Source organism: Polistes canadensis, unplaced genomic scaffold (genome assembly GCF_001313835.1).
Source record: "Polistes canadensis isolate GaletaPanama2010 unplaced genomic scaffold, ASM131383v1 scaffold_35, whole genome shotgun sequence".
In the NCBI taxonomy this organism is placed as follows: Eukaryota; Metazoa; Arthropoda; class Insecta; order Hymenoptera; family Vespidae; genus Polistes; species Polistes canadensis.
Window position 1 is genome coordinate 463,684 of NW_014569582.1, and position 17,001 is coordinate 480,684.

The window sequence follows — 17,001 nt, forward strand, 5'->3', positions numbered from 1 at the left end:
ATTTCTGGTGTGTTTGATTGATCACAATTTCTTTAATTTTTATCTTTTATGGAATGTTGCGCAATATTATTTTTAGTTATCACGAGAGCAAGCATGATACATCAAGGTTATTTTTGATTTTCAATTTACTGATTGTTATTACTTGAAATCACAGTAATTTTAATTAATGCATTTGTAAAATAATGTGTTGAATTTTTATTTTTTTAAATATATACATATATATAAATATATATATTTTTTAATTTTTCTCGTGATTATTATTTAAAAATTATTTAATTATCATGAGTACATTCCATTTGCAACATTGTATAAATCTTGATCTTTCTAAGAAAGATTTTCAAGATCTTGTAGATAAAGCTAAGGATTGGGCACTTATGCACGGTATGCATTACCAGAAAATATTATTATTATTTTTTGAATATTTATTAATACATAATTCTTAAATATTTTAGGTATGTGTATGAGATCGAAGACAAATTTTAATAAAAATCAAGTACAAATAGCACCTTTTGCTCTATTACCTTCAAGCTTTCCAAAGAAATTTTATGATAAAGTTAAAGATGTACAAGTTTTATTGAATGAACTTATGCACAAAGTTGCGCATGATGATAATTTTATTAGGCGTACTTTAAAAGGGTAAATTAAATTGCAATTATATTCAAGTTTTATATTTACATATGTTAATTCGGTATTCGATTAGCATAACATATGTATGTTTCAGAACTATTGAGGTTGATGATTTTACAGCACGGCTATTCAATATATATGAAACTGTTTATAATGAAGGATTTGCACAAGTAAAACCAATAAAATATATATATATATATAGTGCATATTAAAATAGTATAAAAACTTTTTTCAAAATCTTTTCCTTATATTTATTATTTTCAATAATTGCTAATAATTTTCTTGTTTGCAGGATATTAGTCTTGGGTTGTTGAGATCAGATTATTTGTTACATAATGATATTGATAAAGAGATCAAACAAGTGGAATTAAATACAATTGCGTCTAGTTTCGCTGGTTTGTCCACAGTTGTTTCACAATATCATAGGTATTTAACATGTTTTTATATTTTAGGAATAATATGTTTGCATAAGTTTTTTTATTTATATTTTACTTTGTTTTTTAAGGTATATTTTAATGGAACTAGGACATGCTGATAAATTAGAATTTGTAAGTATTATTTTCAAAACAAAAATAATGATATAAATTATATAAATTATGACATGTTAATTATTTATTAATAATTTAATTATTGTTTTGTGTATTATTTTAAAGTTGCCATTGAATAATCCTGTTAATGGATTTTGTAAAGGATTAATTGAAGCATGGTCATTATACAATGATAATAAGTAAGTGTACATGTAGCTATTTATAAAAATGAATATTGAAACATATATATTATTGGTTAATTTCAGGGCTGTGATATTGATTGTTGTTGAAAATATTACCTACAATATAAGTGATCAAAGATTTCATGAGTTTGAAGTACGCAAGTTAAATCCTGCTATTAAAGTTATCAGAAGAAGTTTAAGTGCTCTAGTGCTTGACGCACAATTAGGACCTAATAAAGAATTAATTGTGTGAGTATATATTCATTTCAATATTTAATTAATTCACGCAATAGATTTTTATAATATATTATAATTAAATTAAAGATATAGATATTAGTTAAACATTAATTAATATTTTTGAATATTTTTAGTGATAATTTAATAGTCGCTGTAGTATACTTTAGATCTGGTTACGAACTCCAGGCATATCCTACCGAGAAAGAATGGGCTGTGCGTTTACTAATAGAACGTTCTAAAGCTATAAAATGTCCATCTATACAATATCATTTAGCAGGAACTAAAAAAGTGCGTATAAATTTTAATTAAAAGTTTTATATCTATTTATATTTTTGGGTATTGAATTTAAAGGTGTAAATTTATTTCTTTAAATTATCATAGATTCAACAAGCTTTAGTTGAACCCAGCATATTGAATATGTTCGTAGAGGAACCTTGTGCAATGGCCAAGATTCAAGAAGTATTTACCGGTTTATATTCATTGGATTTTGTAAGTATGTATATATAATGATGTAGTAATATGGATGATCAAATCAGTATTGTGAGAGAGAGAGAGAGTTTTGTGCATGAATTACAATGAAGGCATGCAATCAATAAGAGTTTGAAAGAAACGACAAAGGAGTGATAAAAATGGTTGAGAGTGATTGGAGAAAATTTGGAGAGATTGTATTGCTTAATTTGAAAGATATGTATATATATTCTTTATTATTTGATAATATTCGAGAGTGTATTATTTGTTTTTTTTTAACATAATCAACTCTTGTCTCTCCTATGTTCCTACAATGATAATTATATTATCATAAATAATAGCATTACACTAATGATTTTATTATAACAGAATGTAGAAGCAGAGCAAATTATAACAAAGGCTATACATGAACCTGAAAAATACGTTCTTAAGCCACAACGCGAAGGTGGTGGTAACAATGTATATGACGAGAATATTAAAACATATTTAACAAAAATGAGAAATTCTAAGGAGCGTACTGCATGGATTCTCATGGATCGTATTAATCCTCCTTCGCAGAAAAACAGTCTTATTAGTCCAAATGATATAAACCGCGATGAACTCGTTTTATCTGATGTTATATCAGAGCTTGGTATTTATGGAGTAATTATTGGGTGAGTTTAATATTGTTATTTATTTTTTTATTATTATTATTAACGTAACACATTCATTAATATTATTTTTTATTTGTATATTTTAAGGAATCGTACTGATATACTGTATAATAAAGAAACTGGTCATATTTTAAGAACTAAGATGTCTAATGAAAATGAAGGAGGCATCATCGGAGGTGGTGGAGTTTTAGATAGTCCATATTTAGTAAAATAATATTAAAAATAATTCTAATTTTAAATATCATTATCTTGTAAATGATGTAAAAAATAATATTTTAACTTTATAAACTACTTTAATCACAAATCCTCGCTTAAATTGTTTTAATAATTAAATCCATGATGATGACTATAAAAAAGTTTATTGTAAAAGATTAAATTGCAAAATAGAACTGATAAGTTATTGCATTATATTTTAATAATGCCTGGTAACTAGTAAAAATTACTTAAACTAGTTAAAATGTCTGTTAAACTAATAAAAAATATAAAAATAGTTTAAGAAAGGTGCTTTGTAAGTGCATTGTAATTTATCATCTTTCGAAAAAAAGTAATAAAATGATAATTAAATTTCAAAAATTTTAGACTACTTCTTGCTACTTGTAAATATATAAAAGTTATTAAGAAACATTGTAAGATAATTAGTTTCTGTAGATGAAATGGATAGAAGGAACCAAGGAAAGGAATATAAAAGAATATGATATTAATTAAGAAGTTAAAAAAAACTAATTACAATTATAATGTTTATGGTAAGCGGTCTTTGGCTGGATTTTACTTGCAATGGAATGTATACCATATAAAATATGTTAAACATTATACTGAAAGTAAAACACCATTGCCCGGGTCTAACCACGAGGAGGTAACCGCTTCCGAAGACCCACGAGGGATGTGCACCCTGAAGATGTCCACATCCGAATTAAATTGATCAAAATAAATAGAGAATTCAATTGAAAAGTGCATCTGCGAATGGGACGATTTATATTTCAGGCTATTTTATCACTTGATTGTATGATTAATATAGTTTTCTTCTTGTTACAGGTGATCATCGTTGGATTTAACATCAAACCTTTTTGATTTTCTTCTATTTGAGCACCTTAAATGATTGCCTTTTAAAATATATGTATAATATAAATGCATTTCTGAAGGTACACAGACAAAATATTCTATGCAATTATTTGTAGTTCTACAAAAATTGCATTTTCTTATATTTCTTTTTAAAGATATTCGCGATGTTTTTTAATATAAAATATTTTATTAATAAAATAATGATTTGTGAATGTATAATTTATTTGATACTTCACTGACGTGAAGTTTCCTAATAGTAACAGCAGGAGACGCTTCAGTCAAATTGAAATTATTTCTCTTTTAATAAAATAGGATATAAAATATTATCAAAGTTATAAATATTATATACGAGAGAATATACAAGTTTTCGAGAACTTTCAGATAGATAATTTGTGTTATAAGTTTGAATGTAATGATTGTTATAAGTAAGTTAAAAAAAAGAAAAAAGGAAAACTTAGCAATTTTATATTATATTGATTAATACAAATTTGTCAAAATGAAATATGTCAAACGTTAATTTTTTTTAGCTTGAATAAAATGGATCAGATCGATAAAAATAAATCAATTTCTTCGAAAAGAGGTTATTATTCCGAAATTGTTACGGGTCAGTAATTAAAAATATATTCATATATATTTATAAAAATCAATATCTCTAATTAATAATTATATCCCTTTAATATTTTAAATATGGTTTGAATCATATATAGGTACATTAAAATGTCCCGTAAATCCGTCTTTAAATCTTCTCCCAACCGTACCTAGAAGAACTAAGCTCACCTGGCAAATATTAACTGAGCAACATAGTGCTGTTGTTCAAAATCTTTTACCTAAAAAGTCGAAATATTTTTTGGGTGCAGCTGAAAGATGGATAACTTTTCCCGAAGATAGATCAATCGTAAGTAAACTTCGTAGAGAGTTTTATCTTTAAAATATAATTGTAACATTTAATATAATATTTATATAATAACTTTAAACGTTGAAAATTCTATTACGAGACTGATATTGAATTACGAGAATGTTCTTATCGATAAAAAAAAGATTTTTCCGGCTGAGACATTTGTACCGAAAGTTCAAATGGAACAGAACGTTGAATCTAAACGTTTGCCACGAAACGTTGAAATGGAAAGGCGTCGTAGGTTGTACAGAAATCAGAGTTTAGATGAGTCGTTAAAAAAAGAGGGTATATCATCGTGCAATATTTTACCACCGAAAGTAATTTCGTCGGTATCAACGGAGGAAGATAAATTTGGCTTGTATTCCAAGATAAATTATTTACCTCTCGAGATATTTGACGACGAGGAATTCGATTGTCGGTAAAAAGAACATTTTTAAATTATTATTTATTCCATTGGAAGTAATTTTTATTCACAAGATAAGAAACGTATTAAATAATATTATTTTTACGATAGAACATCGATTGATTGGATAAATTTAGGTTTGATCGATGATGTACGATATCCTTTACCTGCTATGGCATTTGTTGAAAAATTCATAATTAACGAACAGAAGAATGATCATTTGTCCAATTTACAATTAGATAATTTATATGGATGGCAACTTTCAGCAGTAACTGATTATGATAGTAACAAAAAATTGTGGACCGTTCTCACATTGGACGGTCATAAGAGAACTTTTTTATTGCCTAGGATATATATCCAATTTTTAGCAGAGGATCCGAAAGTTTTTGCTCGACGGATTGCAGCTGCAGTTAAAGATAGACAAAGAGCCGAGACGTGTATTAGGTTCATTCATTTTATATTATTAATTGTTGTATTTAATTATACTAGACGTATAATTAAATCGGTTTATTTTAATTACATCAAAGTTTTTACTTTTTCTTTTTTTTAAACGTAATTATATTATATCATTTATTGTAGATATAATTTTTATTTGGATTGCATGGAAATAGGCGACATGCCGACATTGAATGAAAATGAAAAGGAAACTATTATCTCGCTTTCTACGCGACAAAAGCTCGTTAAATACAAAGTTCAGAATATCGCTTCTGTAGGTATACGTATAATTCTTTTTTAATTTTTTTTCAAGTAACTATTTTTATATTACATTGTGTGTTGGCATTTATTAATTTTGTACAGTTAATGGATGAAATTGAACGCGATTACCGTCGAACTATGTGCGATCTTATGTGGAGAAGGTTAATTCAACATTCTCCGAATATATTTAAATTTATGCAAATAGAATTTTCTACAAACAAAGACGTAGTACCACAAATGGGAAAAATTCCTACGAATATGAAGAATTTTTATGTAAAACATTAAAAATTTATTTCGTTATTTTTTTTTCTTGAAGTATTTTATTGAGAAACATTATGAATATTATGAAAATTAAATTAATATCATATCAGGAATTACAACATTATTTTCATTGGTTTACGTTATACGTATTACCAGAAGTTTATGAAGCTATGCGTTGTGTTGTTTACGAATGTAATCAAGTATCGAATATGAATTTATTCGTATCTAATTATGGAAAATCAATGTCGCTGACTGAATTCGAATCTCAACAAAATCAAACGACGATAATGACCATGAAGTATCTTAAAGAATTATGGTTAGACAAAATCACGCAATCCGTTAGAATGTATTTGAGGGATGTTGGAAAAGGATGGTTTAATCTCGATCAAAAGTTTCCTGAAATATACAACGTTATGAAATTAAAACGTCTCATGGATCTAATCATTTGTCATATGCAAGTATGTATGACATATTTTTTATATGATGATTTAAATATTAATAAATAGATTTGTATATTTTATTTATAGAATGCGTTAAGAAATCTTGTAGAAAATTCGATTTCTTTGTACTTTGAAATGTTAGAAAGTCCAGGAATTTGCGTAGTTAACGTTGATGATGATTTTATTTGGGGAGACGATTTAGTAAATACACAGTATGCTTGTAGAGCTTTTCCTGTTTTTAATGTTAATCTTATGATGAATAGTACTGGAGCATATTATTCTACCGAATTAAATGATTTCGAAGTAATCATACATATGTATATCAAATATTATAATTTTAGAAATGAAAAAGTTTTCTTATCTTTTATTTATTACTACTTTTTATTATTGTAGCAAACTATCGTATCTATTTTGGATAATTCATTGACACTGTGCCATCAAATAAGACAAGTACATCCATTTTTACTTCCCTTCCTTAAATTTCCAGTAGAACTTTTTCTTAGTTCGGTTGGTCTGCTTGATACAAGAATATGCGAAATTAGGAATCGTTTAAAATATATTTATCAAAAGGGAATCATACCTTTAAAAGCTTATGCCAAAGAATATTATAAATATTTAGCTCTTTTCGAAATGGATGTTGACAAATATATCGAGTAAGTTAGGATAATATTATTGTTTAATTTTAACAATATTTTATATTTAAAATATACGAAGACAAAATACATTTTTAGAGATTTTAAAAATGAAGAACATACGGCTGTCGAGATAAAGGACGAAATTTCTTTTCATCGTAGAATGAAACTAAATCTTGAAAGTACTCTACCGAAAAATATTTTCATAGGTCCTTTTAACGTTAATGTATATCCTTTGAAAGAATTTTTAATGTCAAAACGAGAAGATTGTTCTACACGATTGCTTTTTATGTTCACCGAAAAACTTCGTTATAAAGTTGATGAGATTTTAAATGAATATATAGAAATAAGTGTAAAATTGAAAGAAGAATTGAGAAACGTAGAACATTTGTTCGATAAAAAAGAATGGATGGAAACAATTCCGTTGACGGTAAAGGGAATTAATGAAAATATGCAAAAAGTGAAAATTGAGTTTGATATTTTAGAACATTTTCGTTGGAATTTATCGGATGAAGATTTTAATGTCAAATGGGAAGCAATTGGTTTTCCTCGTAAAATAGAAGAATTGGTACCGTATACTAATTCAAGTTTTGTAAAAACAAAAAAATATCATTTATATATATATATATAAATATAACTTATTTAGGTAGCAGAAACTGAGGAACGTTTTGTAATAGAACAAGAAAAATTTTTAAAAATTCAAACCCAAGACGAAATAATGTTACAAGAGAAAATAGATTTGCTTGTTGGAAATGTAGCTAACATAGCTTTACAAACAGACATTACTATGGTTCATGAGATTGCTATTGATATTAAAAGAATTTGGAAATTAATGAAGGAATGTAAAGAAATGGGGATACTGTTAAACGAACGTCAGAAACTTTTTGGAATTCCTGTCGTGCCTTTTGAAAGTCTTTCTAAATTAATGAAAGAATTTGAGCAATATCGAACACTTTGGATTACGGCATCAGGTATGATACATGATGAAACATTCAAGATAGTTGGTATATATTTTAATTGAATTTTTATTCAAGATTGGTTAAATTGGTATAATATATGGATGGAAAATCCTTTAATGACAATTGATGGTAGCAATATCGACAATTATGTTAATGAAATGTATAAGGGAATGTCACGAAGCATCAAAATCTTCCAAGAATTTCCAAGTATGAAATTGTAGGGTCTACCGTCCCAAATATTATCCGCGATTCGAATCGGTAATCAAGGTATTCCTATTTTGATCAGAGGTTGCCGCTGTAGCCGAGAATATAAAGGCTCAAATAGAAGACTTCAAGCCCTACGTAGGGATAATACAAGCTCTTAGAAATCCGGGGATGAAACCTCGACATTTTGATGAACTTAGTGTTCTCACTGGAATACAAATGGCACTAACACCATCATTGACATTCAATAATTTGATAGTTCTTGGTATTATGCAATTCGAAGAAATCGTTACGAAGGTTGCCGACGAGGCTGAGAAAGAATATTCGATAGAAGGTATTTTGGATAAAATGATAAACGCCTGGGATGTTATAACGATGGATGTTATGCTTTATAAAAATACAGGTTCGCATTTAATTACGTTCGGGATTTATATCGGAAATATATAACTTTTATATATTAATTTATAATATTTAAATAATATATATTAATATAATTAATATTATTTATATATTATATATAATAATATTTAAATTAATATAATATTAATTTATAATTAATCAGGTACATACATCATGAAAATTTCCGATGAAACTTTAATGCTCTTAGACGATCATATTCTGAATGCCCAACAAATTAGTTTTAGTCCCTTTAAAGCTGCATTTGAAGATAGATTCGAAGATTGGGATTATAAATTGAAATTATCCCAAGAAGTAATATTATTATGGATAGAGGTACAAAAGTAAGTTTCGTAGATAAATGTTTGTTACGAGGATAATACTTTTATTTTATATGTTCTTTTTCTTTTTTTTTTTTTTTTTAAGACGTTGGATGTATTTGGAACCAATTTTTACGTCGGAAGATATTAGCCGACAATTACCCGTCGAAACGAGAAAATTTAACACCATGGATCGTAATTGGAGACGAATCATGAAAACAGCCTACGAGTGTCCTTATGTAATTTATCCAATTTTTTATGATCTTAAAGTACTTGACAATGTTTTGATATTTTTTGATAAAAATTTAGAAAATTCTTGATTTTTTAGATAATGAAAATAAGTCCAGACAAATCACTTTTAGAAAGTTTAAAAGAATGCATCAGTTTGTTGGAAATCGTACAAAAGGGTTTGTCTGATTATTTAGAAACAAAACGAATGATTTTCCCACGATTTTTCTTTCTTAGCGACGACGAGTTACTCGAAATACTTGCTCAAACGAAAAACGTACATGCCGTACAACCTCATCTTAAAAAATGTTTTGAAAATATGAGAGAATTAAGATTTGAGGATGATCTTGCTATCACAAGAATGTATTCTGCTGAATACGAAGAAGTCGTTTTAAGACCTACGATCTATCCCGAGGGAAATGTGGAAAATTGGCTTTGTTTGGTAGAAGAAACCATGCGCAATACATTAAGAGAAATTATAGGTGAAGCTCTTGAAATTGTTGAAGAAACGAGTAGAAAGGAATGGGTATATATGTGGCCTGGTCAAGTTGTTCTTTGCGGTGGTCAAACTTATTGGACTGCTCATGTCGAAGATGCTATAAAAAATAATGCATTGCAATCTTTTTACGAAGTTATGTTATCCCAAGTAATTGTCAGAAATTCAATATGAAATATCATTACTTTTTACGACAAATTTCAATTTTCATGTGATATATAGTTTTTCATTTTTCATAGTTGGATGATTTGCGTGAACTTGTAAGAAGTCCACAAACCGAAATTCAAAGATTAATGCTCGAAGCTGTAATTATTATCGAAGTACACGCAAGAGACGTTTTATATAAATTAATTCAAGAAAATGTTAGTAACCTTAATGATTTCGATTGGATATCACAGTTAAGATATTATTGGGTTGACAATAGCGAATTAAAAGTTCGCGCTGTAAATGCGGAATTTTCTTACGGGTAAATTTTATTTTAGATATCATTTTATATGTTAGATCGTAAAATAAATGAAATAATATTTTAGTTACGAGTATTTGGGTAACAACGGTAGATTGGTTATCACACCTTTAACGGATCGATGTTATTTAACACTTACCGGTGCTCTTCATTTGAAATTTGGTGGTGCACCAGCTGGACCAGCTGGAACTGGAAAAACTGAAACGACTAAAGATTTGGCTAAGGCATTTGCTATTCAATGTGTAGTCTTTAATTGTTCCGATCAATTGGACTTTTTATCTATGGGAAAATTTTTCAAAGGTCTTGCCAGGTATAAAATATAAACATAAATCATTTTTTTATTTTATATTTTACATTGAATTTCAATGAACGAAATAAATTAGGAAAAAAAGAAATGTGTGTGTGTTTTTTTATGTTCATAGTGCAGGCGCATGGGCATGTTTCGACGAATTTAACAGAATAGATATCGAAGTATTATCTGTAATAGCACAACAAATTATGACTATTCAGAAAGCTCAACAAGTCAGAACTGAAATGTTAGTTTCAATCCCTCTTTACTGGTGGTACTTCAATACTTTTTTGAAATCATTATCTCACTTGATATTCATCCATTAATCTATTTAGATTTGTATTTGAAGGAGTAGAAATTACCCTTAAACCTTCCTGTGCAATTTTCATTACAATGAATCCGGGTTATGCAGGTCGTACAGAATTACCAGACAATTTGAAAGCCCTTTTCCGACCGGTTGCCATGATGGTGCCAAATTATACTCTCATTGCTGAAATATCTTTATTTTCTTACGGTTTTTCTGACGCTAAAACTCTTGCTGGAAAGATAACGACTACTTTTAAATTAAGTTCCGAACAACTCAGTACACAGGTTGTTTTTTCTTTCTCTCTTATCTTTATAAAAATAAATTGTAAATTATAAATCGGTATCGCGTGTCGAAATTTTCCTTTTTTTTTAATTAACTTTATATTCGTAGGATCATTATGATTTTGGAATGCGCGCTGTAAAAACTGTAATAGCGGTTGCGGGTAATTTAAAAAGAGAATTGAAAGATGTCGAAGAACAACAAATTTGTTTACGCGCTTTGAGAGATGTCAACGTGCCGAAATTTTTAAGCGATGATCTTAAATTGTTTAATGGTATATATATATATATATAATAATATGATTATTTTATTAATTATCTCACATACACATGTTATCGATTAATTTTTATTATATCTTAAAGGGATCGTATCTGATCTTTTTCCACAATTGACTGAATTACCTGTTGATTATGGAATTCTTGAAGCGGAAATTCGTAAGACTACTTTAGAAAAGGGCTTGGAAGATGTCAATGGTATTTATAATAATGCGTAATTATTATTAAATAAGTAAATTTATTATTATTATTATTATATTGTATTATATTAAATGTAGAATTTGTGAAGAAAGTTATTCAGCTATACGAGACTACTTTGGTACGTCATGGATTAATGTTAGTCGGACCTACTGGATCTGGGAAAACAAAGGTATTATTATTTCATATATTTCCTTTGTCTTTTTTTTTTCTTGATAATTATATCATTTTTGACTGCTTTCTCTGCTAAAACTTTAATTCATCCTAGGTACTTTGATTTTTGTTCGAATTTTTATCTTACTAAAGCGTAATATTTAATAATATTTCTATTGAATAAAATAAAATATCATATACTTGAAATGAAAAAAATAATTAAACATTTCCAGACTCGCGTATTCGTATAGTTTATTTGTTTCTTTTTTTTTCTATACGAGGAATGTAGTCGAGAAGTTTAGTCACGTATTTTGGTTAGACCCTACATAGTAAATTTATTAATAATAAATATTGTTAAAAATGTATATATTTTAACCGTGTTAAAAAAAATCGCATTAATCGATACCGTATTGATTACATATATAAGGTCAGTATAAATGAAAGGATTATTTACCGTCTATCGACATACGTACACGTATATAAAAATACATTCGTATAAAAAGTATCACGTAAATTTCCGATATTTTAAATAATTGTAGTGGCATTCGTCCGTTGAAAAATGATTTTATTTTCACCAATTATAAACAATTAATACACTACCGTTGAAAATGATCTGACAATCTTGCAAAAATGATTGAAAATTGTCTTATATAAGTACCCTATTCTATTGTTCTCAGTATTTTGATAGATAATCAATTGTTTTTTGTTAAAAAAAAAAAAAAAAAAAAATTAATAATTACGTTCAATCTAAAAAAATCCTCAATTGTACAAAACGTATTTTTAATTTTTTGTTTTCTTTTTCTCATCGCGTTTTCTAATTGAATATTAATTTATTTGCATAATATATTGCAATAGTTGTTATTTAGTATGCTAAAATAAACCGAAAGCTTTAATTTATATTTATTTTATTTCTACGATTAATTTGCGTATAATATGGTCAAATCATTTTTTTTAACCCGATTTTTATTTCATTTTATTTCAATTTATTTGCTCGACGTATCCATTTACTTCCCTCTTCACTCTTCGAAATTATACATTTCGTTTTGATAAATAAAGTATATTTCAACGAGAAATATAATTAAAGTTATACGCGCGTTATTTATTTTTGTAAAACAAGTGATAAGTAAATTTTGAGTTAAACTTGAAAGTGATCAATAAGTAACAACGTCTGATGAGATGACGAAAATCGTATATACTATATTCAGATATCTAAAGTTTTCATTGGTTAGATGATGATCAATAGTCCGTAACATTAATTCCTTTTATAAATCGAGGGGATCCAATAGTCTTTTACATCTCAGTAACTCTCTCTTTCTCTTTCTCTTTTTTTTTCTTATTTTTTTGTAATTCGTCGAGAGGGTAGATATATTTTTAAGTTGGTGGATCGATTCGTATATTTCCATCCCTGCAAAACGCATCGAAACGATAAATTGCTTTGCGCCCTTTTCGTTAAAACTTACCTTTTAATTTCTTAACGAAGGTAGCCATGTGTGTGTGTGTGTGTGTGTTCGTGTAATTCCTATTACGATTATTATGTTTCAAAATTTATTGATCCATAATAATTAGATGTGACATTATTATTATTATTATTATTATTATTATTATTATAATTAAAGTGATGCATTGAAATTTTTCTTCATTTGTTATTCTCGATTAGATAAGATATTACATTTTTCTTATCGTTTTGTGCAATTAGATGATTGAACATTCATTTATTGTTTTATTGTTAGATCGTATATGGTTAGGATAAAATGTTGTAATTTTTATTCTATTTTTTTTTTTTTTTCTTGTTGAGATTCTTTTAAAGGAGGGTAATTAAATTTAACGTTCAATAAGAGTACATGGGATTTAAATAAAAAAAAAGTTATATTTGTTATAATTAAATACACGTAATAATCAATTTGGTATTTAGCTTAAAACAATAAATAAAACGTATGATTATAATTAGAATTATTGTGTAAGAGTTTAATAATGAATTGCAATAAAATTCAATGGAGAATTTTAATCGAAAATACAAAATCGATTGTTTGACCGTTTTTGTGCTAAAATAAATAAATATAAAATATATATATATATATATATATATAATTTTCGAGATATATAATATAATAGAATAATATTAGTAATTTTAGTCGAAAATGAAGAAAAGTAATATAACGTACGATGTAAAATTTTCGTTTTCAATTTCGGATTAATTATGTAACCGATATTATATTGCATTATCGTGTAATTATATTTTTACAAACGAAACGTTTCCGATATCGTAATCGTTCAAATTCAAAATTTGTATTCTTTCACAATTTTTGTTAAAGTTCTATTAAGAAAAAAATTCATTTAAGGGATGGATCGTTAGAATGGTTCATGTTGGTTATCGAAATGCGACAAAATAAGATTATTTTTATTTGAAACGGTAAGCCAAAATTGAAAATAGTCGCATCTGCAAAACACGTGAGGTCAATAACCGGTGGTCCTATCATTCATTTCTATATTCGTGGTAATCGTAATACAAAATTAGACGCCACAGTTTATAATTTCATTCATGAAGATATTTATTTTCACGCGAATAATAATCTTTTAAAGATCGCGAAAATGAAGGATAAAAATGAAAAAATGTCATTTAAAAAAAAAAACATTTTAGAAAAAGAAGATCAATTTATTTATACAAATAAATAATAAAACAATTAAACAACTAAAGATATTTCTAAAATGTACATTCTCTTTAAAATTAAAATCGCGATATACAATTAATATTTGTAACTTAATGAATAACTTCGGTGTGAGAAAAAATAAATAATTTAAAGCAGTGTTGTGTATATAATATCGTACAGCTTATATCCAATAAATGCATCTAATTTTGATTCTTTTTTCTTTCGAATTTATATAATAGATCTATTGTAAGAATTTAAGCAAATTTATTTAATATAATTACTTTGCATACACATGTATATATATATATATACAATACATATCATGTAAATAGATACGACAGTAAAACGATACATTCTGATCTTCGTATCAATCAGAAGCTGCTTTGGTTATTACGCTTTGACACTAAATCGTATATATATATAATTTAATTGAAATCGATTAACTTATGTTTAACATCTATCGATTAATTTTACCTTCGTATATTTCAGATCTTAACAATAATAAATAGAAATATTATTTTTCCTTACAAAGAGAGAAATATATTCAATTACATACTCGCGATGAATATGCGATATCTTAATTTAAATATAAATTCACTAATAAAATAATAATAAATAATTGTGTTTAATGGTAAATATAGTATTATTAGGTTATAATTATATACGATTATTTAAAAATTCTATAAACTTTTACGTAAAAGTTTTAAATCGATCTCATTTGAATTTTATTTATACATACACATATCGCATTTTATATGTACACATTTACAGGAATGGATTAGATAGATTTAAATTGAATTAATATAATACTATTTACACAGTATATTTGCGAGGAATCCTATGTGTTACATCACAATTATATAAACATTTAATAAGTCAAAAGGTTTTTTTTTTCTTTTCTTCTTCTGGTTTTCTTTTTCTTCTTTCAATTACCAATAAATACGACACGTGGTTCGTTTTTTCTTCATTCTGAATTTGAAGGATATTAGAACAGGTACGCGATCATTTTCAGGCTTCGTTATTTATTCCAATACCGTTTACATTGTCTTTTAGTACTACCATTGTACGGTAATAATATTAGTTAATATTAAACATTTTAGCAATTAATATCTACGCTCGCGAGGATAATTCATGCGTGCACAAATATTTATATGCATTGATTCAACTGTGCAATCATTTAAACACGTAATTTAATTATCTACTTCAACTACTTTATAACTATCATTTTAGCGAAATTAATTATCATCACAGACACTACCAAACCAATTTTTACGCACATATGAAAAATTTCAATTAAGTATAAGTTAATTTTATATAAAAAGTGAGAAAGATTACATTTTCTTTACTATTCTTTTCTTTTTAAAGAGTATCTTTTAATGTATCATGAATGAGCGACAGCCGACTAATTTAAAAATTCTCGTGGATAGGTGTGTGTGTGTGTGTGTGTGTGTGTAATGACAAATTTCAAAGTGATTTAATATAATTTTTATGCTTGCCTTTTTATAAAATGATATAATAAATGTATACAGGGTGTCTCAGTATTTTTCTTTTTCTTTTTTTTCCTCGCAAAACTTAACCACCCTATAATCTAGAAGAAAAAAAAAAGTACGAATAAAATGTTTAAAGAGAAACATGAGTTTTGAAATGGTTTATTAAAAAGTTATAACAAAATATACGAAATTAAAACGGATTGCTTTTCTTGTCCGATATCACGTAGGATTAGATATTGTCGGTTGAAATTATAATTCCATTTTAAAATGTTGTCCCCTTATTGCGAACGGCACAGGGATTATCATTTACATAGAATAGAATTTATTTTATTATTAATTTCTTCTTCATTTTCCTTTATTATATTATAATAAATATACGTCATTTATAATTCTTCGCATTCATTTCTCTGACGCGTATTATAATTTGTTTTTAATAAACCTTTTTTTCTTTTTTTTTTTTTTCCATTGTTCCATCAGAAATAAAAATCATTTTCAATTTATCCATCGTTGGGAGTGATGGTATTTAAATCATTGTAGTATTAATAATATTCAATGTACTTCTTGACAATCATCATCTAATTGAAGATTTATAAATATTGATGAAATAATTATAGAATATTTCCTCTACCAATTCTAATTGCAATTCATTTAATAAGAAATCCTACAAAAAGAAATAAAAAACTGTGTTGTTAATTTTTCGATTAAAAAGTGAGGTCCGATGATTATGTTATGGTGGTTGTATATTCAAAGATTTAAATCAACAATATGTTCTGATGTGCTGTGTTGATGTAACACCAATTCGTTGTACATTATAACTTTTTAATCAAGCAATTAATATAGCTCACATGTTTAAATGACATTTTTCTTTTTATGTTTACTTAGAAAATATGGGTGGTAAAATTTTACGGAAAAAAGGTACTAAAACACCCTGTATATATCTCTAATGTTTCAAAAAGATCTCCAAGGCTTTCAGATGAAGCTCGTAAATCTCATATCTTCATCGTGTCATATGTACGTAAAAGTTAGCTGTAATGGTTTATATAACCTTCAAAGAAGCTGATGTTTTTTTCCCGTTACTATTTTTTCCTTTTTTTTTCTCTTTTTTTTTTTTTTTCCAACAGACCTTTATAACATTAGACTTTGGATATGATTTTTAGTTAATGATACACTAGAGGAAAAATCATTTTTTCTTTGTTCAAATATTACTATACGTATA

At 26.8% G+C, this 17,001-nt stretch overlaps 2 protein-coding genes across 2 annotated transcripts in view; both read left to right on the forward strand.

Annotated features, from left to right (window-relative positions):
* Positions 1-235: 235 nt before the first annotated feature.
* Positions 236-3,090, forward strand: LOC106784469 (glutathione synthetase-like). The gene is made up of 11 exons (XM_014744029.1): positions 236-381; positions 453-636; positions 722-797; positions 920-1,053; positions 1,133-1,175; positions 1,281-1,354; positions 1,421-1,585; positions 1,708-1,861; positions 1,955-2,062; positions 2,411-2,694; positions 2,782-3,090. Exons 1-11 carry the CDS (start codon positions 282-284, stop codon positions 2,906-2,908), a joined length of 1,449 nt encoding a protein of 482 aa, XP_014599515.1. The 5' UTR covers positions 236-281; the 3' UTR covers positions 2,909-3,090.
* Positions 3,091-4,099: 1,009 nt separating this feature from the next.
* LOC106784439 (dynein heavy chain 1, axonemal-like) overlaps positions 4,100-17,001 on the forward strand; it is a 62,878-nt gene continuing 49,976 nt past the window's right edge. The window contains exons 1-24 of the mRNA XM_014743969.1: positions 4,100-4,178; positions 4,281-4,357; positions 4,461-4,648; positions 4,792-5,066; positions 5,163-5,495; positions 5,631-5,760; positions 5,850-6,020; positions 6,134-6,466; positions 6,536-6,751; positions 6,842-7,101; positions 7,180-7,648; positions 7,727-8,051; positions 8,115-8,246; positions 8,326-8,646; positions 8,806-8,983; positions 9,066-9,198; positions 9,288-9,833; positions 9,923-10,149; positions 10,214-10,456; positions 10,569-10,682; positions 10,771-11,026; positions 11,133-11,295; positions 11,384-11,494; positions 11,575-11,666. Of these exons, the coding sequence (XP_014599455.1) occupies positions 4,291-4,357; positions 4,461-4,648; positions 4,792-5,066; positions 5,163-5,495; positions 5,631-5,760; positions 5,850-6,020; positions 6,134-6,466; positions 6,536-6,751; positions 6,842-7,101; positions 7,180-7,648; positions 7,727-8,051; positions 8,115-8,246; positions 8,326-8,646; positions 8,806-8,983; positions 9,066-9,198; positions 9,288-9,833; positions 9,923-10,149; positions 10,214-10,456; positions 10,569-10,682; positions 10,771-11,026; positions 11,133-11,295; positions 11,384-11,494; positions 11,575-11,666 (5,283 nt within the window). The 5' untranslated portion in view covers positions 4,100-4,178; positions 4,281-4,290. The remainder of the gene's footprint in view (positions 4,179-4,280; positions 4,358-4,460; positions 4,649-4,791; positions 5,067-5,162; positions 5,496-5,630; positions 5,761-5,849; positions 6,021-6,133; positions 6,467-6,535; positions 6,752-6,841; positions 7,102-7,179; positions 7,649-7,726; positions 8,052-8,114; positions 8,247-8,325; positions 8,647-8,805; positions 8,984-9,065; positions 9,199-9,287; positions 9,834-9,922; positions 10,150-10,213; positions 10,457-10,568; positions 10,683-10,770; positions 11,027-11,132; positions 11,296-11,383; positions 11,495-11,574; positions 11,667-17,001) is intronic.